The sequence below is a fragment of the Budorcas taxicolor genome, chromosome 13 (genome assembly GCF_023091745.1).
Source record: "Budorcas taxicolor isolate Tak-1 chromosome 13, Takin1.1, whole genome shotgun sequence".
Taxonomy (NCBI): domain Eukaryota; kingdom Metazoa; phylum Chordata; class Mammalia; order Artiodactyla; family Bovidae; genus Budorcas; species Budorcas taxicolor.
In genome coordinates this window covers 61311865-61331854 of record NC_068922.1, presented here as the reverse complement: position 1 = coordinate 61331854, position 19990 = coordinate 61311865, and the positions used below count along the sequence as shown (strand labels likewise).

The 19990-nt window shown below is 49.8% G+C and overlaps 1 protein-coding gene across 1 annotated transcript; it reads right to left on the bottom strand.

The window, feature by feature from the left end:
• Positions 1–1390: 1390 nt before the first annotated feature.
• CCM2L (CCM2 like scaffold protein) lies at positions 1391–19039 on the bottom strand. The gene is made up of 10 exons (XM_052650960.1): positions 18980–19039; positions 16416–16583; positions 14135–14218; positions 13859–14042; positions 12598–13058; positions 10028–10163; positions 7550–7613; positions 5044–5173; positions 4408–4546; positions 1391–3300 (listed from the first exon to the last, which is right to left on the bottom strand). Exons 1-10 carry the CDS (start codon positions 19007–19009, stop codon positions 2990–2992), a joined length of 1707 nt encoding a protein of 568 aa, XP_052506920.1. The 5' UTR covers positions 19010–19039; the 3' UTR covers positions 1391–2989.
• Positions 19040–19990: the final 951 nt, after the last annotated feature.

The window sequence follows — 19990 nt, the reverse complement described above, 5'->3', positions numbered from 1 at the left end:
CTAGCGTGGTACTTGTCAAAAACATAAGTTCTTGAAGTTCCCTGGTGGTACAGTGGGTAAGAATCCACCTGCCAATGCAGGAGACATGGGTTTGGTTCCTGGTCTGAGAAGATTGCACATTCTGCAGAACAACTAAGCCCTTGCACCCTGACTACCGAGCCCAAGCTCTGGAGCCCATGAGCCACAACTCTGAGCCTGTGTACTGCAACTACTGAAGCCCGTGAGGCCTGGCGCCTGTGTTCCACAACAAGAGAAGGCATTGCAATGAGAAGTCTGTGCACAGCAACGAAGAGTAGTCCTCATTTGCCGCAACTAGAGTAAGCCCACGCCCACCAGCAAAGACCCAGTGCAGCCAAAAATAAATAAATAAATATTTTTAAAAACCACAAGTTCTTAGGGCTTCCCCGGTGATCCAGTGGTTAAGACTTTGCCTTCCAGTACACAGGGCATGAGCTCAATCCCTGATTGAGAGCTAAGATCCCACAGGCCTCGTGGCCAAAAACCCAAAATGTAGAACAGAAACAATATTGTAAAAAAAATTCAATCGAGATTAAAAAAAACATTAAATAAGTAAATGCTAAAAACAAACACACACAAGTACTTGGGCCCCATCTCTGTTCCATTGAGTCAGAAACTCTGGGGTGGGAATCAGCAATCTGTGTTTTACAGAGCCTTCCAGAAGATTCTGATGCATGCTAAAGTTTGGGAACCACTGCCATAAATAAACTTAATAGATGGGCAAGGGACTAGGAGAAGATGTTTATAACAATATCCAACAAGGGATTAAAATCTAAAAGGTATAAACTACTCCTGCACATCAACAAGAAAAAGACAGGAAACCCAAATGATAATGGGAAAAGGATATGAACAAACAATACTGAAGGGGAAGCCTAAATGCCTTACAATTATAAGAGGAGGTTCTGAATCTCAGGGTTAACAGAGAAATGCAACTTAAAGCAACCGGATGCCACCTTACACTCAAATAGGCGAAAGGTTAGAAAGTTAGATGATGGTAAAGTTGCTGAAAAAGTGGGGAGACAGTATCCTTCACACACTACTGGTGTAGCCATTCTAGTGACTTTTAGCGAAAATGAAAACATATATACCCTATGATCTACTCCTGGGTATAGAGCCCAAAGAAATTTTCACACAGCCCCACAAGGGTCATGCACAATTTTCATCACAGTGTGGTTTATGGTAAGAGGAAATTGGAAGCAACCTGAGTGTCCATCAGTGGATGCTCAGCTTGGAATATTTTGCAGTGGTTGGATGTAATAAGTTAGGTTTTTACACAGGAAGGAAACAACAGAATGAGTTTGTTACATAATACCATTTATGTAAGGTAAACACACACATAAGACATTATACATTTTATGTCCAGGGACATATATCAACACACAGAGATGGGTACCCATGGTGGGGAGGAGAAGGATTGCGGGGATGTGTGGATGAAGTCTGGGGAATATAAAACGAAGTAAGATTCAGTCAGTCATGTCCGACTCTTTGCGATCCCATGGACTGCAGCACGCCAGGCTTCCCTGTCCATCACCAACTCCCAGAGCTTGCTCAAACTCATGTCCATCGAGTCAGTGATCAGAAGGGCCTTTTGTGGGTCAGTTATGACGGGATAGTCATTTGCCATGAACTGACTATGAATCAGGGAACTTGCTGAATCCAAGCCCTGGTAATAATAATGATATTACTTTAACAATGGCGATAATAGTACCTACCTCATGGTAAGCACCTTGTGTTCGGCCATGTAAAGTTCTACAGATAAAATTTAGCTTTTCTAGGTAATTTTCTTGCCTCTTCTGAGGGCTTCTTTCAGCCTCTGAGCCTTTCCTGGGGCTGTGCAAGTCCTGTCTTTATGCTGACTTTTCTCTCCCTCCAATTCTGTCTTTGGGTTTCTCTGACTACCTGAGATGCGACAGCTGGCCTGCAGAATCTTTTCATTTGGACTTTGAGCATGGAGTCAGGCTGGAAGAGAGCTGTGAGGGGCAAGTCCTATTTTCTCCTCCCAAACTGTGAGTTCCCTGAGGATCTTCCTACATCTCACCCTCACCTCAGTTCATGTCCCGTTGCACACAGCTAAAGACAGGTAAACTGAGTCAGAAAGTGTTCGATGTGGAAGGGAACAGCATTTATTGAACACTTATCATGTGTTAGACCTAGCACTAAGGTCTTGACCTTCAGTAATCCCTATGACCCCCTTGTGAGGTGTGTGGGGTCAGAAGAGAACATGGGAGAGGCAGAGAGGCTAGGACACCTACCAGACAGGGAGCCTAGCCTGTCCTGCTCCAGTCGCCAGATCTGAACGAGCGACTTGTTCAGAGCCTTAGGGTGGGGGCTGGGACCCAGATCATGCTCCTCTGGGTCGACTCTTGGTAGAAAGAAACCTCTATTCCACACTAAAGATCTAAGTCCATCTGCAAAGGGGAGACCCTGCCTCTTAGAGCTTCAGAAAGACCCTCTGCACGATTTAGTATGTCCAGCGTGAGGTAATATCTAAGGGGAATCAGGAGACTCCCTCCAGTTTCTTCTCTGGAACCTCAGTTTCTCAAACTGTAAAATAGGAAAAGAGGTCTTCAGGCTCGGGGAAGTCTTTTCTCAACCGGCCAGCAGGTGGAGCACACTCTCCATCACTCGCTTGGCCTCCAGAAAGTTGCGGAGTCTCGAGTGTCTGTCCCGAGGCCGAACGTCCGGGCTATCGGGACAGAGAAGTTCGCCGCCCTCCCCGACCGGCAGAGGGAGCTGCTGAGCCCAGCTTTGGGTCCCGCCCCTTGCAGGACATTCTCAGTAGTGTAGGGACCGGGGCGGGGGACCGGTAGGGACAGACTCCCGCCTCCGGAGCGCGGAGCCCCGGGTTGGGGTCTGGGGAGGGGATCCTGGGGATGGATCACACACACGCACAGACAAGGGCGCATGAGACTCAGGGGCGGGAGTGCGGGGCCACCCCCTTGCCCGCCCTCTGCATGGACGGCGGCACAGGCTACAGGTAGTTGTCCTCGGCCGCGTCGCCCCCGCCCGGGGAGTCCCGGGCCTCTTCGTCCGTGCTTTCGTCATCGTCTGGGGCCAGAGCCTCGATGTCGTGCGTTATGTCTGTCAGCAGCCGGTGGAAGGCCTGTGCCTCCGGCCGCTGGGCGCCGTCGTAGCTGCGCACCGCCGACGCCGACGTGGAGCTCATGCTGCGCTTGATGCGGCCGAAGCTGTCGGTGAGGATGCCGCCCTCGCGGATGCCCACGCCCTCCAGGAAGCCTTCGAAGTAGCCGATGTCCTGGTCCGGAATGAAGGGCCTCATCCCTGCGGGTCGAGAGCCACGGTGATTCCCCGGGGTCAACCCTTCCCCTCCCGCCGAGGGATCACCTTCGCTGGAGGGCGGAGTTCAGATCCCCCGCCCTGCCACTTGCTGGCTGTGAGGCTTGCACAACTCCTTGACTCTGAGCTGGAGAATAATGGTACAGTGCCCCGTACACATTTAAATGCTCACTGCATGTTAGCTTATTCTTGTTATCATTATTATTTCGATGGTTATATTCCTATTTATTCGTTATGTGCTGTGCTTAGTCGCTCAGTTGTGTCCCACTCTTTGCGACCCCATGGACTCAATAAGTAGCCTTAATAAGTATTCTGAGCCTTACTGTCCTCACCTGTAAAACAGAGGTAATTGCACCTGTTCTTCCGGGCTGTAAGGATTAAATAAGGTTCTTAGCACACACTGAGCAGCCCATTGGACTTCTGTTTTACTTCTGTCACTACTTACTAGCTTTATGACTTATGTACTTCGTTTCTCTAAGCCTCAGTTTTCTCATCTGCAAAACGGAGGCAAGTCATTGTTTCAGCTTTCAGAATTGAGGGCCTTCAACCAGATGATCCTTTGGCACATGGTTAACTGCCAAATACATGTTAGCTTATTAAGAATGATCATTCCTGGGACTTCCCTGGTGGTCCAGTGGTTAAGGCTTGGCCTTCCAATCGAAGGGGTGCAGATTCAATTCCTGGTCTGGGAGCTAATATCCCATATGTCTCAGGGCCAACAAAACCAAAACATAAAAGAGAAGCAATATTGTAACAAATTGAATAAAAACTTAAAAAAAAAGGATTATCATTCCTCTTTCTGTTATCATTAGCCCTCTTTACTAGCTCCATGACCTTGGACGAGTTCCTTAGCCTCTCTGAATTTCGGATGCCTCGTGGGGTAAAATGGGAAGTGTCATGCCCTCTTGCAGCTTTGCTGTGAAGGTGAAATCATTACACCTGTGCTCTCTTTCCTGGCTCTGTGACTGCAGACAAGTCCCTTCCCCTCTCCACACTTTGGTTTCCTCGTTTGTCTCATGGATCTCATGATGTGGCTTTACGGGAGGCCAAAGGGTAAAGAGTGAACAATCCCAGCCTGGGCAGGGGGCTCACCGAGCAGGAGGAACTTGCGCCGGTCTCCGTAGAGCTTCAGCAGGCCTGCGCAGTAGTCCTGGATGGGCAGCCCCAGCCGGTACTCCCGAAGCAGCAGCGCAAACTGCTGGATCTCTGGGGGCCCCAGCTTAGTCCGCAACTGTGGGTGCACCATTTGAAATTAGTCCCCTGCCTAAAAGACCCAGGGCTGGGTGTATCCGGCCCAGCCCTCCTCTGAAAAGCTGGCCTCCTGGGGGACATCCAGACCCTTTGGGTTGCATCTAAGAGTGGGATGTGGACTCAAGCTGTCTAATTTAAAATCCTGGCCCCTTTACTGACAAGCTCTGTGATCATGAGCAGACGATAACCTCCTTAACCCTTGCTTTCCTCATCTGCAAAGTGAGAATAATGTTGGCACTTCCTCTTGGGTTTTGTTGAAAGATGAAAGGCGATGATACATTATGGGTGCTCAGAACAGTGCCCGGTATAAAGCCAGCACTCACTGCTAGCTGACTTCCTTAAGGTCTTTCATGGCTGACTCCGTTTCCTCTCCGAATGTCATGCCCTGCCCTGACCTCTGCGGTCTTACACTTCAGTTATGCCCAGGGTTGTTCATGATTCCTGAAACACCTGGCCACACTGCCCGCCCCAGCTCACCGTGACCATGTAGTCCTGTAACTGCTCGAGGCCCAGGCCGCTGTGGTCGCTGCTGCTGCAGTGGGAGCCAGGGAAAGAGGGTGTGGACGTGCCGCTGTAACAGGCTTCAAATGTGTCCTGGGAGCTGTTGCTGCAGGAACAGAGGGAAGGGGCCTCACTCCCTCTCTCCAGCTCCTCTCCATGTGGTAGGCTGAAGGTGGGAGGGGACAGTCACCCATGCCCTGGGACTGAGCCCTCCTCCTGGACCCCATTTTGGCCCTTGAGGTCTCCTGTGATCTGGCCCTGCACCACCTCTCAAGCCTTGCCTCACCCTTGCTGCTTAGGTTCAGGCCACCTGTCTTCTTGCTTTTCCTCTAATACTCCAAGTACCTCCTCACCTCTGGACCCTTGCCCACGCTACTACCTCGGCCTGGAATGCCTCTCTTTCCCTGTTGTGTGCTCAGCTAACTCTTCCTCATCATTGGATTTTAAAAGTCATCTCCTCGGGAGAGTTCTCCCTGACCCCTCCCGACCGGGTTAGACCCTCTGTCCAATATGATCACAAAGTCTGTAAGTCTACCCACGACATAGAGGCCTTTCCAATGCCCCCGCCAAATGTCCTTTCTAGCCACTCTGTCCCTCACATCCTCTGTCGCAGCCTCAGTGGCCTCCTGGCTGCTCCTCAGCCTCGCCAAGCATATCCTGCCTCCGCCTCCTTGCACTTGCTGATCCCTCTACCTGGAGTGCTCTTCCCCCTTTTATCCATCAGGTCTCAGTTCAAGTGTCGTCACCTTGGAGAGGCCCTCCCGACTCCCCATATGAGGCAGGGTTTTTGCAGCCACTCTCTGAGCTTCGCGGTAGTGTTTCTTACTGTTGATGCTTATTGCTACTAAATAATGATTTCACTGTCCCTTTGCCACACTTGCAAAGCATGCATGAGCAGGGACCTTGGTTTTCTGTTTGCTGAGTACCTACTATGTGGCGAGCACAGGTCTCATTCTTGCCTTGCTCCCCCTGTATCCCTAGCACACAGCACAGCACACAGGGATGCTGAGGCAGGATCCGCGTGGTGAGTCTGAGGAGCAGCCAGGAGGCCACTGTGGCTGCGACAGAGGGTGTGAGGGACAGAGTGGTTAGAGAGGACATTTGGTGGGGGCATCAGAAAAGCCTCTGTGTCATGGGTAGGTACAGAGTAGGTACTCAATAAATACTGCTTAAATAAAAGTCAGCCTTGGGCTCTGCCTCCCCATCTCTACGTTGTTCCAGAACCATCGTCAATGATTAGCTCTATAGAAGCAGTGTGGACTCTAAGCCTACTTGGGTTCAAACCCCAGGCCAACAACTTACTAGCTTCTTGACCTTGTGTAAAGTTACTTCTCTATTTTTCAATTTCTCTAGCTATACAATGGGATGGTAAAAATTGGTGTCATTGTGAGAAATAAAGGCGTTAGAGTTATGGACTAACCAATAAATAAACAGTAGTTACTGTAATGTTGCTATGTTGATTTTTTAAATGAAGTGCATTATAAAATAGCCCTTGGCACATACCAAGTTCAAAAGATACTCATTGTCATGATTGTTGCCTCTCTAGCATACGGCAGATTGTTTAAGGACTGGCCTAAGGGTACACAGTGTTAGGCAAATATATTGCTGCTAAAAAGAGGATGGGGGGAGTAAGGCATATATCACTGGCAGAGACTTGCCCTCATCCAGTCAAAGGCCTTAGCAACAGAATTACAGTGACCAATGTGTCTCACTTTTCCTGAGACTTTCCTAGTTTTAGTACTGAAAATTCCATGTCCTGGGGAACATCTAAATCCTGAGCAAACTGGGGTGGTTGGTCACCCAAAATGGAACCCTGGACAATGTTCCCCACTGAGACTTTTTTAAAAACCTTGTTTTCCAGTCCTGCTTATAGCTAGCTGTGCCTATGAGACCATGTTCTGGCCGACAAGATGTAAGCAGAAGCCATCAGGTGGAAATTTTAGCAAAGAATTAAAGACCTGCTGTGATGGTTGGAGCTATTACCACTATTTTGGCCCATGAGGTGATTTGGGGGATGAAAGCAAGTATTCGGGAGGCTGGAAAGATACATCTGGGCCCTTGATGACCACAAGGCCATGAACTCCTGGTCTACTTTATGTAAGAGAGAGGGGGAGGGGGAGGAAACTCTTATTTAAGCGGCTCTTTTTAGAGTTTTCTATTCCATGAAGCCAAAATGATTTTTTGGCATTAGTTGTGATTTTGGCCTCTGCAAGCCACTGAGTGTCTGGATGACTGGGGAAGAGCGGCAGGGTCCTGTGGACCTAGTTCTGGCTTCTGGCTGCCTTGTCTCTCAGGGGTTCAGATTCTATCAGCTCACCAGAGCTTCAGACTCAGAGCCCAGTGTCTCAGCACAAATCAAAGTGGAGTAACTTTCCCCCATCCTCTCTTGCCCACAGGGTCTCAAGAGTGCCCAGAGGAGCAGTCCTGTTTGTGCAGGGACGGAAGGGACCAGAGTGGGGTCCCTGGCCAGGGCAGTACCCACAAGGAGCTGCAGCAGCTGAAGTCGGCGTCGTAGGCATAGGTCCCGTCAGTGCGGCAGCTCTCACCTGGGGGCAGCAGAGAGAGGGCAGTGAGTGGTGGCAAAGCAGGGACCAATATCCCCGGCTCCCCGAGGCCCCAAGCTCAGCCCCACCCTGGAGTAAAGATGGCGGCTGGAGCAAGGATGGCCTTGTAAGCAATCGTACAGGAGTTAGCTTACACACTGAGTGAAATGGGCAGCCACTGGAAGATTCTGACCAGGATTCCTGACCCCACCACCAACACAGAGACAACCTTGGGCAACCCACCTCTTCCTCCTGGCCCTCACCTTCCCCAACGTTGTGACAACACTACCTACCTGCCTACTCATGGGGACCTTGGGTAGAGCAAGCCAGGGAACAGTTGCTGTAAGGTTTGTAAGCTATATATGTTTGAGAGAGAGAGGGAAAAGACCTTTGAAGGGAAGGAGGTCAAAATCATGAGGAGAAAGGAGCACCAGGTACAGAGAATTTGCTCTGTACCTGACCCTGTCACCCCAGTGAACCCAGGTACTGGCCTCCTCCTTGGCTCATTTAGTGGCACTTCCTCAGGACACTCCCCTGATTTTCTAGGTCAGGCTGGTTTCTCATTATACATTTTCATACTAGAGTGTACGGTTGCATTTTATTTGTGTAACTATTTCTTTTAAAGCAGGTTCTTTTTCTTAAAAAAACAAAAACAGGATTTCCCTGGTAGTCCAGTGGTTGGAAATCCACCTGCGGATACAGGGGACATGGGTTTGACCCCTGGTCCAGCAAGATTCCACGTGCTGCGGGGCCACTAAGACCATGCACCTTGACGCCTGTGCTCTGCAACAAGAGATGCCGTCACAACGAGAAGCGTGTGCACCACGGCTAGAGAGGAGCCCCCCTTGCTGCAACTAGAGAAGGCCCACAAGCAGCAGTAAAGACCGGTGTGGCCAAAATAATTATTTTTATTTATTTATTTGAGTACATCCGGTCTTCCTTGTGGCACACAAGATCTTTAGTTAAAGCATGTGAAATTTTGGTTGCAACATGTGGGATCTAGTTCTCTGGCCAGGGATTGATTGAACCGGATCCCCTGGATAGGGAGCATAAAGTCCTAGCCATTGAATCACCAGGGAAGTCCCTGTGTAACTATTTAATTATTGTCAGCCGATTAAGGGGATGACCGAGGATGAGATGGCTGGATGGTATCACGGACTCGATGGACGTGAGTCTGAGTGAACTCCGGGAGATGGTGATGGACAGGGAGGCCTGGCGTGCTGTGATTCATGGGGTCGCAAAGAGTCGGACACGACGGAGCGACTGAACTGAACTGATTTCAGCAATGCAAGCCTCCGAGGGAGGACCATGTCTGATTTTAGTCACCAGTGCATCCTGGGGATTAGCAGGATCCGACACTCAGGTGTTCAAGAAATATTTGTTGAATTATCTTATTTATTTGTCCATCATCCCTGGGAGAGTCAATGAACTTCCCCAGATTCTCAATAACCACAGTTTCCACAGATGGGAGTGCCTCCAGGAGGAAAGAGCCCACTCCCTGTTGCTGCTGCTGCTAAGTTGTGTCAGTTGCGTCCGACTCTGTGCGACCCCACAGATGGCAGCCCACCAGGCTCCGCCGTCCCTGGGATTCTCCAGGCAAGAACACTGGAGTGGGTTGCCATTTTCTTCTCCAATGGAGCTATGCAAACAGGGACCACCTTGAGGGGGCTGTGGCTGAGGAAGTTCACTTTGGGGCCTTGAAGGCAGCATGGAGAGTGAAGGTTTTGCAGATGGAAGCTTTAGAATCAGGTGCACTTGGGTTTGAATCCTGACTCTGTCATTTGCCAGCTGTGTGACCTTGAGATATTTATTGACCTCTCTGAGCCTTAATAGCCTCATCTGTTAAAACTGGATTCATAAGGCCTCAGACAGTTCTTTCATCTATTCAGAAAATACACCTTGAGCATCTGCCCCTGGTCCTTCTCTAGGCACAGGTGACACAGTGGCAAACAGGACAGATGAGGTTGTTATGAGGATTACAAAACATGTGGCACATTGGGTCTGTGCTTGGCACATAGCTGGTGCTCAACAAATCTCTGTTGATTTCATTTTCATTCCAGCCCTTGACAGCACTCAAGGACCAGTCTTGAAATCTTGGTTTTGACCTAGAGTCCTAGTAGGGCTAGACGGTTCAGTAAACAGACAATCCCCTGGGATGCCAAAATACAAAAGGGAGAGAGAGTTCACCTCTAAAGGGCTTATTATAAAGCTAGGCTTGAGGTCATTATGAAATTGGACATTTTATTTTAGCTATATATTGGGGGTACACTGTAATTGCTGTAGAAGTCAGGACCCCTAAAGGCTTTTGTTGGTCCCAGTCTTGGGACATATCACCCTCTACCCCGCCCCTGACCCCCACCTCCTCTGGCCTTTTGGGATGATTCACAGGAAGGTTGGCCAGGAGCTGGAATACTCACTGCGGCTACAGAGCCACGGTCGTTCAGGCGTGGATGTGTAGTGGTAACCAGCCCGGTCCACACACTCGATGCTCTGGTCTCCGTAGATGATCTGGAAGACCTGACAGATGAGGGCACAGGACTCCTCGGCAGCATCCTTGTCCAGAGAGGAGGACAGAGCTCAGTCTCTCTTCCGTGATCAAGATGCCCCTGCTTCCTGAAAACGCAGTGTGAGCGGGCACACAGGGGCACACATGCAACTGTGGGCGACTTCAGAGCCACTCTAAGGTCATTTTCCATCAAAATTATATAGCCATGTTCTGGGTGGCTTTTACAGAAACAGCCACTTACTGGTCTTTATAGAATCCTGTGACAACTGTAACTCTTGTGCTCTGAAAAGTACAAACATGTACCCCCAGTTTATGGGAGAATTATGGGCCTTCCTGAAGCTTATGCTAAATTAAATTCAGTTTACATGTAGGAAGCTGAAACCCAGAGACATAAAGCGATTAGCCAGGACTAGAACCCTAGTCTCCTAATACCTAGTAAGAGGAGGAAGAATTACATGTATGAAAATGATAGGCTCATCATAGTTATTGTGCCATATTTAGATGTGAGCTTCCTGGCACCCAGGGCAAAAATGGAAGCAGGATGAATATATAAACTTCAGTCCCTGACAGAAGGAAGGCATTTAGGTTCTTGGGTAAGACTTTTTTGAGATGGCAAATTTGAAGAGGAATTTGCCGCTTTGGTTTAACTTTTTGAGTAAGAGATATTGAAAGACAACTAATGAAGAGTCCATCTTCATGAAGTCATTTCTTATTTTGTGCTTCTCAAAAAGTCAGCCCAGGGTATAAGTTAAAATGTAACCTCAGGACAGACATTTTGGGATGAGGGAGTGAAATTATCATTAAACCAGGATTGATCCTTATAATAACCCTATCAAGTGGACAGAGAAGAGGGGATCCTTATTTTATGAGACTGGATAAGTGACTCATATAGCAGGCTCTTGGCTTTGGTTAATATTGGCACCCAGGTGTTTTGACTCTAACTCCTATACCCTTCTTGGGACCATGATGCCTCAGATTGGAGGCCAGAGGCTCAGATACTCCCGGGGAAGAAAAGCCTTATTTATTTACTCATTCTACGAATTATTACTTATTTCCACTGTGTGGCAGGCACCGGGCTGGGTTCTGGAGTCTCAGAGGTGAATTAGGTAAGGCCTAAAGCCCTCCCAGCCTAGTGGAATAAACAGGGCACACTGGTGCCTATGTCTGGAATTGACTTTCTTGGCTCTTTGCCCTGCTGCTTCCTTCTCTCTTCCACGTTTCAGTTTAAAAGGCACAAACTCACTTTCCCTCTGAAAAATGGATCTCCTTCCTCCTTATCATTTCAAGTTGCCTGTTTTTTTGTTGGTCCCCATCATAACAGATCGTAATATATTTTGAACTAATCCATCTACTCAATGTATTTATTGAGCAGCTAGGAAATGGCAACTCATTCCAGGATTCTTGCCTGGAGAATCCCGTGGACAGAGGAGCCTAGTGGGCTACAGTCCATGGGGGTGCAAAGAGTCGAACATGACTGAAGTGACTTAGCATGAACGCACACATATGCCAGGCACTTTTCTAGGGGCCAAGGATAAATGCGAAAGTGTTTCAAGTCCACTCCATAGCCTGAGTTTACTGGTTACTATCCACCTTTCTTTCTAAAGAGGCACCATGTCCATTTTGTTCACCACATGGGATTTATATATAGGGGGAGTTCAAGGCCCTGGGTCAGAGAAAAAGCTTACAAGTCTCAGGGTTTGAAGGTGTCCGCTAGACAGTGAGCTCCCTAAGGGAGGACACTAATTATGTCTTGTTCATTTCTGTATCCATGGCACCTAGACCAATGCCTAGCAGAAGCTGGTACTCAATAAACATGGTCAAATAAATAAAAGCAAGGGTGAATGTGGAGGATAGAGGGTGGGGCAAGAACGGTGGGAAATCTTATGCTTTGGGTGACGACCATTGTTACCAAGAGTACGGGCTCTGAACTTTTGGGTCCCAGTGTTGAAATCACCGCCTGCTTCCTGTGCGACCTGGCACAAGTTGCTTAGCCTCTGTGTCTGTTTCCTTCTCTGTAGAATAGGAATGATGGTAATATTTGCCTCTAGGGGTTAACGTGAGAACAAAATGATTAATGCTGGTTTCCTGTCTGGCACAGGTCGGGCACTCAATTCGTGCTGGTGATTACTGTCCTATGATTCTTACTGTGGTAGTGCGGAGACTGAGGACTTTGGGGAAAGAGGAGGGCTGGAGGAGGGATTAGATCTAAGTCTGGGCCATTTTGAACTTTCATCCCTCCGGGACAAGTAAGGGGGAGGTGTCCGGGAGCTAGAGGGTAGAAGCCTTTTGCCGTTATGGGCGCACAGTGCCTTAAATCCTGGGGAGTAGGGCCAAAGGAGGGAGATGAAAAGGGACGGGGGGACGCGGGAGTGGGGGCGGAGGGTTGCGGGGGTAGGGGCAGAGGGATGGGGGACGGGGGCGCGGGGGTGAAGACATGCCCTGGAGGCAGGGTGCAGGGGCGCAGGGTGCCCTCGGGCTCACCCTGTTGGCCACAGCCAGAATGACCAGGTTGCAGTAGGCGTCGGGGCTGGGGTCCTGCGGGTCTAGCGGGTTGGGGCCCGGGTGGCGCCGCTCCCAGCTGCCACCGCCGCCGCCCGCCTGCCTCCGCTCCCAGCTGCCACCTGGCTTTCCCGCGCCGCCGCCGCCGCCGGCGTGCCGCCGCTCCCAGCTGCCGCTGAACGTCTGCCGCCGCTCCCAGCTGCCCGACGCCCGCGCCCCGGCGCGCTGGCGCTCCAGGCTGCCGCCGCCGCCGCCCCCGGCCCGGGCCTCTGCGCCTGCGCCGCCGCCCCACGCCATCCGCCAGTCCAGGCTGCAGATGGTGTGGCGCCGCTCGGTGGTGCCCACCCGCCGCTTCTCGGGCGCCATGCCCGGTGGGCCCGGGTCGCGCCCCGCCCCGCCGGGGCTGGCGTCTACGCCGGCTGGCACCGGGTCCACGCCCAGACCTAGGAGAGGTCGGGTGGCCGTCAGAGCAGGAGATCCAGGCTAAGCGCCCCCTCTCCCGACGCCAGCTGGGGGTCCTGACCCGCCGCTGCGGCATGGGGGTTTGGGAGTGAGTCCCCCGGCCCTTGTGCTCAGGCCACACCCCTAGCTTCAAAGTCAGGAGGCCCGACCCCGCCCCACCCTCAGGCTCCACCCCTGGATCTGGCCTTTCCCACCCATCCCACCCCATCCAGACGCCCCTTGCCTCGGACCCTGCCGTCTGATCTGAGTAGTGGTCAGGCTATCGCCTCCCTCTTTACTGTTAACTCTGACCATGTTCTTGGTTTCGGGAACCTCTCCTTGGATCCAAGCTTCCCTTCAGCCCCGCCCCTGGTCTCAGGCCCCCGCCCCTAGCTTGGCAGGGTCTCACACCTCCCACCAGGTAGCTCAGCCGCGAGCTCCGCCCCGCAGTGTACGGCTCCGCCCCTAAGTGAGACTCCGCTTCTTGCCCCACGTACCCTCCTAGCCTCAGAGCTTTGCTACCCATGAATCACGCGTTCAGGCCTCAGGATTCTGGCTTCTCCATCATTTCCGAGATGGTGAGTCAGGCCGCCCTCCTTCAACCCTCAACACTGGGCTCCCACTTCTTGCAAACAGCCATGCCCTATCCCTAGTCTAGGGGTAGTTTGGTCAGGCCTTCCATCACCCCATCCTCCAGCCTCAGGCCCCGCCCCCGCCCCAGGCTGCGCCCATTTCTAGGTGTCGGGCCGTTCTCTACCCTTTCCCCTCCCCGCCCTGCCCCGCCAGGCCCCGCCCACCGTACCGGTCTTCAGCACCAGTAGGTGCAGAGCGTCGTCCTGCAGGTAGGAGGCGGCGGCAATCTCGTGCGTGGGTATACGCAAGATAAGCTCCTCGTTGTCGCGCCAGGTGAGCAGCAGGCAGCGGGCCGACAGGCTCAGGATGCTGTCTTGCTCCGCCGTGGTCTTCAGCGGCAGCTCCTTCAGCTGCTGCGGGGTGGGTCGGATCTCCTGAGTCCCGGTGGCCACGGGTGGGAAACGTAGGGGACCAGACCCTGTCCTCCCCTCTCCCGGCGCCTCACCCTGGCCGTGTCCAGCAGCTGCAGGAGCTCGTCCCGGCTGGAGGGGTTCAGTGAGGAGGTGACCCAGGTGAGGTGGCCCAGGAACTGGATAGAAATGGGACGGGGGTGGGGGTGGTGGGAGAAGGGCAGAGAGGTTACCTTGAAGCCGCGGAGGACCCTGACCTCACTGACACCGTAAGGGTAGACTGAGATAGAAATATCTGAATTAATAATAATGGCTTGGTAATAACTGTTATTAAAGCCATCCTAGGACCCATAGTCCTGCGAGTTTTATGTACTCATTCATCCTTACTTTGAGGATGAGAAAACTAAAGCACAGTCAAAATAAATAACCTGCCCAGTATTATCTATAATAGAAAGGGTGGAGCTGGACTCCACACACCAGAACCCACACTCTCACAGCTAGCTTATTTTTGCTAATATAAGCTTACTTTATGAACATACAGTTATTTGACTATGGCAGAAGCAAAGGTCACTGTAATAGCTTGAGAGAACAGGCCGCTTGTAATTTCCCACTTGGCCTGAGTGGCTCCTGTTCATCCCAAGCACCCGTGTCAACAGGTCACTGGCCTTCTTTATGACCTTGTTGCAGAAATTAAGTGGGAAGGAAAGAATATTGTATCAAGTTAGTGTATAATTTTGTCAGAAAAATAAGTAAATAAATCATTCATTCTTATAGCTTAATGTTACTTATAGCTAAATGTCATTAAGTGTAAGAATTAACATTTTTCATTATTTTTAGTTTTATTCTTACAGGTGAATTCTACCAATCATACCATTTCTTTTCTTTTTATTCTCTATAAAGTTTTAGTCCCCAGTTTTTTAAGTGGATTTGTTAGCTTTTCACTTTATAGGGTTGCCAGATAAAATACAAGATGCCAATTAAATTTGGTTTTCATGTAAACAAACTAATTTTTTAGTTTGTTTTTAAAGTAATTTTAGTCTCATGTAACACTGGGTATGTATTAATACTAAAAAATATCATTGCCTACCTGAAATTCAAATTTTTAATAAAAACTTTATTGAAGTATAATTGATTTACAATGCTTCAGGTATACAGTCAAGTGATTCAGCTGTATACATATATAATATATATATTCTTTTTCATATTCTTTTCCATCATAGATTATTACAAAATATCAACTATATTTCCCTGTGTTATACAATAGGTCCTTGTTGTTTATCTATTTTATATATAATAGTGTGTGTTAATCCCAAACTCCTAATTTATCCCTCCCCCTACCAAAATTTAAATTTAACTGGGTTCCTGTTTTTGCTAAATCTGACACTCCTACACCCATATCGATCTTTGTTGGGTAATGAGGATTCTCCACTGCTCCTTCATGGTGCGCATGAAATAGAAGTAAAGCCCTTGAGTTGGCCCAAGTCCCTGTGACTTGCAGAACTGGCTTCCTTTAATCTGGACACCACCCAAGTAGCAGTAATGTCACTGCAATAAAATCTCACAAGATGGAGACTGGCTTTTCAGTGCACAGGGCACCTTCCCATCTGCTCTGCCCTTGGGGTAGACTTTGAGCCCCATGTTGAGATGGGAACACTGAGGCTGAGCAGATGGAGGTCACTTGCTGAGGGTTCCCAGCATAATGCACGTGCAAGGCTGGGTTGACTCCAGGCCTCTTTCCCCTGAGCCTCCCCTGTGTCAGACAAGGCTGGTCATAGGTTGGTGTGCAGGAGAGGTAAAGTCTTTCCTGATGGGGTCCAGAACACGCCACCCTAAAATTTGGCACCTCAGCACATCGACTATTTTAAGCTGAAGGAGTCAGAGGAAACGACAGCAGCAGGAAGGTCATTCAGAATTCCCCTGCATCATCCTTCTTCCCTGAAAGCAGGAGATAAATCTCCTTGGTGAAAGGTACCCTCTTTTCAGAGTACCAGCAGGAAGGGAGACCGCCTTATCACCAGAGACAGGGAACTGAGGGCCGAGAAGTCTGTATAAACAATCCTTGTTCCTCCTTTTCCATGTACTACCCCTACTCCGAACACCTCTGCCTTGTCAGTTCTTCACAGATTTATTGTTTCTTTGTCCAAAATGTATAAAAGTTTCCGGCTCTAGTCACTTCTCAGGGTCTTCCATTCTCTCCCTGAACGTTCTCATGTACATGTGAAAATTTAATAAAATGTGTGTGCTTTTCTCTGGTTAATCTTTGTTCAGTTTAAATTTCAGACCCAGCCAGGGACCCTAGGAGGGTTGAGGGAAACTTTCCCCCTAATCCGTTGTCCCCAGATCTTTCGCACCCCTCCCCCCTCATCCCACGCATACCTTGACCTCTTTCTCCAGATAGTCACAGAGCAGAATCTGAGGGTCGATGAGGTAGTCGGGGGGATAGAGGGGCATTGAGTGCAGGGGGCGGCGGCTCACACTGCTCCGACAGGCTGCCCGGCGCGCAGCCTTGGGGAACACCAGCCTCCGGATGGGGGACACAAAGCCCTGGGGGAGCAAGGGCGTGGGGGTAACAGCAATAATAATAGCCACTGACTTGGTCTTCTCCAGCACCAGCACTTATATGAAGCATTATATTATCTAATTGCATTCTAACAAAAACACTGCAGGGAGGGGCAGGTTACCTCTGTGATTTCCATTTTACAGATGGAGAAACTGAGCCTTAACTAGAGAGCTAGTAAGGTTACCAGCTAGTGGCTGTAGAACCAATAGTTCACCCTGGGCAGTCTGGCTCCAAACCTTCATTCTAAATACCCAGGTTAGAGGTGAGTTTGGGGGAGAATGGATACATGTCTATGTATGGCTGAGTCCCTTTGCTGTTCGCCTGAAACTATCACAACATTGTTAATTGGCTAACCCCAATACAAAATAAAAAGTTAAAAAAAAAAAAAAACACCCAGGTGACAGTAGAAACCTACCTAGGCTAGGCTGGGGCAAGTACAGAAGAATATTAACATCCAATCTGGCTGAATGGTAGGTGCATAGGTATTTATTAAGCTATTTTCTGTGCTTTCCTCAATATTAGACATGATTGGTTTCTAACTAATGATACTGTAGTATAATCCAGTGAGCACCTGCATAAAAATGGCCTGGGTCTAGATTGAAGGAGCAAATTCTAGGGCCTCAACTCAGCCCAACAGAATTTAAACACTCAGGAAAGTGTGAGCACTGATTTAGAGCAGTGGTTCTCAGTGTGTGGTTCCTGGGTCTCCACCACCAGCAGTAGCAGCATCACCTGGGAATTTAAGAGAAATTTACATCCTTGTGCTCCATGCCAGACCTATTGGATCAGAAACTGTGATGAGACCCCCATGATCTGTGTTTTAACAAGCACCCCAGGTGATTCTAATGCCCAGTTCAAGTTTTACAATCAGTATCATGGATCCTGGATTAAGTACAGGGAAGCTCTGAGGAATGAGATCAAGCAATCTGGGAACAAACATTCCAAGAAGAGGGCACAGCATGTGCAAAACCCTGGGGGCCGCAAGGGCTGGATGAGCACAAGCCTGGAGAAGAAGTATTATAGCCATTTCACTGCAGTCAAATGATGAGATGAACAAGTCATAGAGGGCTTGAATGTTGGCTATGGAGCCAGGACTTTATCCCATGTATGGGAGTATGTGTGTATGCCTGAGTGGACCGGGAAAGTGGTTGTTTTGTCTGTGGCCCTGAATGCTCCAGCCTTGCCCACTTCTCCAACTTCACCTCACTGCCCCTCACTCCTGTCCTGTGGTTCTAGGGCCATCTTTCAGTTCTTCCTACTTGCTATATTCCTTCCTCCTGTGGAGAGGCTTTGCACACACTGTTTCCCTGCCTGAAACACTCTGTCCTACCCCCTTTCCTTCTACCTATCAGCTCAGGCTGACCAGTCTAAGGTTTAACATTCTCCCAGCACTGCATATGGAGAATTTTGTACACTTTCACATTAATTGCTTAAAAAAAAAATTGAAAGCTGTCTCCCCCACTAGACTGTAAGCTCCAGGGAGGGAGGAGGGACCTTGTCTGACTTTGCTCACAGTGCACCATCACGAGCACCAGGCATGGTGCCTGGCCCATAATAGATACTGAATAAATATCTGTAGAAGGAAGGAACCAAGAAGCAACAAGCACCGATGTCTTGGCTCCCTTCGGAGCCCTCATAATTCACATGGGAGCCTTTTCAAACAGTTGGATCTTGGTTTCCTGGGGGAAGAGGGCTCGGTGGGGATGGGGGTGGGAGTTGGAAGCCCAGAGGCTTCCTGGACCGCAAAGACAAACAGGTGAGATGCCCAGAGAACCAGACTAGAAAATTTCTGAGAGTCAGGAAGAAGCAAAGATCTAGGGGGTTGGGGAGTGACCCTCAGGCTGAGGCCTTTGGAGCAGGACTGGTCCCTGTATAAAGATGGGGAGAGGGCAGGCTCAGCTAGAACCTGGCAGGAGGAGGAGGTAGATGTCCCAAGCCCAGATAGGCAGCCTTGTCGCACACATTTGCCCTGCCTGAGGTCCTTCTCCCTGATGAGGCAAGGAGCAGGGGAATGGGTTTGCTTGATGTCTGTTTTCCTGTCTGTCCTTCAGTCTGAGAAACTGCAGGGGAGAACCCCCAGGAACACCAGGGAAGCAGGTTGGGAGTGTCTCCAGACTAATCTGGCTGGCTGGATTTTCCTGGAAGGTACCTGTCCGTCTGTTCTTTTCTGGGATGGCAGAGGTCACTAAGAGCAGGGAGACTGGTTAGAGAGTTTGAGCCAAATGTCTGGCTGCCCAAGGGTGGAGAGGAAGGTCTTTCCAAATAAGAAGAAAGGTGCTCCTGACGCCACTCACTGCCCATCACCCCACCCCTAGGCTTCTCATTTCTCCAACTCCGGGTACACTTCTCTACCCCGAACCCTTTCCAAACCCCCACCTACCTTTTTCCCTTTCTTGACTTCATATTCCATGGTGAAGCGTCCCCTCCGCTCCTGCCACCCTCCTAGCCACCCCTCCACCTTCTCCCCCCACGCAGTTCCTTTGTTCTTTTTCCTGCCTGGTCGGAAACTCCACCAGCCCTGGAGTTCCTGCCCCTCCCATCTGATAGTGAGCGCCAGGGTGAGGGGTGGATGAAGGATGCAGCCTTGGGACCCTCCAGCTGAACAGTGGAAGCCCAGTCAGAGCACCAGACCAGGGAGAAAACCCCAAGCTCTCCAGCCCTCAGGCTTGCTACCGAGGGGGCCGGGGGAACTGATTAAGGCTGGGAAGTGTCCTCTGAATTTAGAGACAGAAAATCCCAGATCCACCCCCACTTCTGCCACTGACCTTGCTGTGTGACCTTGGCAAGGCAGGTGAGTTCCCCTTTTCACAGCCTGTTTCCCCCTCCCTTTTATAAATTAGGAGTAAACATTGCCTTCCTCTCTAGGCTGCTGTCGTGAGAAAAAAATGAAAGAGTGAGTGGGCAAATGCTTCATAAACTAGGGACTACTGTGTGAAAGCAAGTTATGATTTTAAGAATTAATCATTACCAATATTAAGGGAGGCAGTATGCCTGGGCTTCAGAGATAGGCCGCTGGAGTTTGAATCCTGGCTTTGCCACTTACTGAGGTTATGACCTAGGGTCTGTAACCTCCTGTGCCTCCATTTCCCCATTTGTAAAATGGGTACGATATCAGCCTGACCCTCAGAGTGAACTTGTAAGAATTAAACTCACTTAGAAAAACTCCTAGAACATGTGAAATACTCAATCAACATTAACTCTTCACCTATCTGTGTGTCTACGTGTTCTGGGCTGTTTTACTGTCTCTTGAGAGAATACTACTAGGGAAGCAGGGCTCACTTTGTGGTTCTCCACTGAGCCCTTTATGTGTTTCATCTCACTTATTCTTCACAATATTGTTGTACCATTGTTATATGTGTTGTGTTTTTGTGTGTATTAGTTGCTCAGTCAT

What these genes read in the sequence shown, in the direction of transcription:
- CCM2L (XM_052650960.1), bottom strand. Translation starts at nt 19,009, where the DNA reads ATGGAATATGAAGTCAAGAAAGGGAAAAAG. An exon ending in AAGTCAAGAAAGGGAAAAAG is followed by an intron (nt 16,584 to 18,979) that starts GTAGGTGGGGGT and finishes TTGCTCCCCCAG; the next exon opens with GGCTTTGTGTCCCCCATCCG. An exon ending in TACAGGACTACATGGTCACG is followed by an intron (nt 4,547 to 5,043) that starts GTGAGCTGGGGC and finishes GTGCACCCACAG; the next exon opens with TTGCGGACTAAGCTGGGGCC.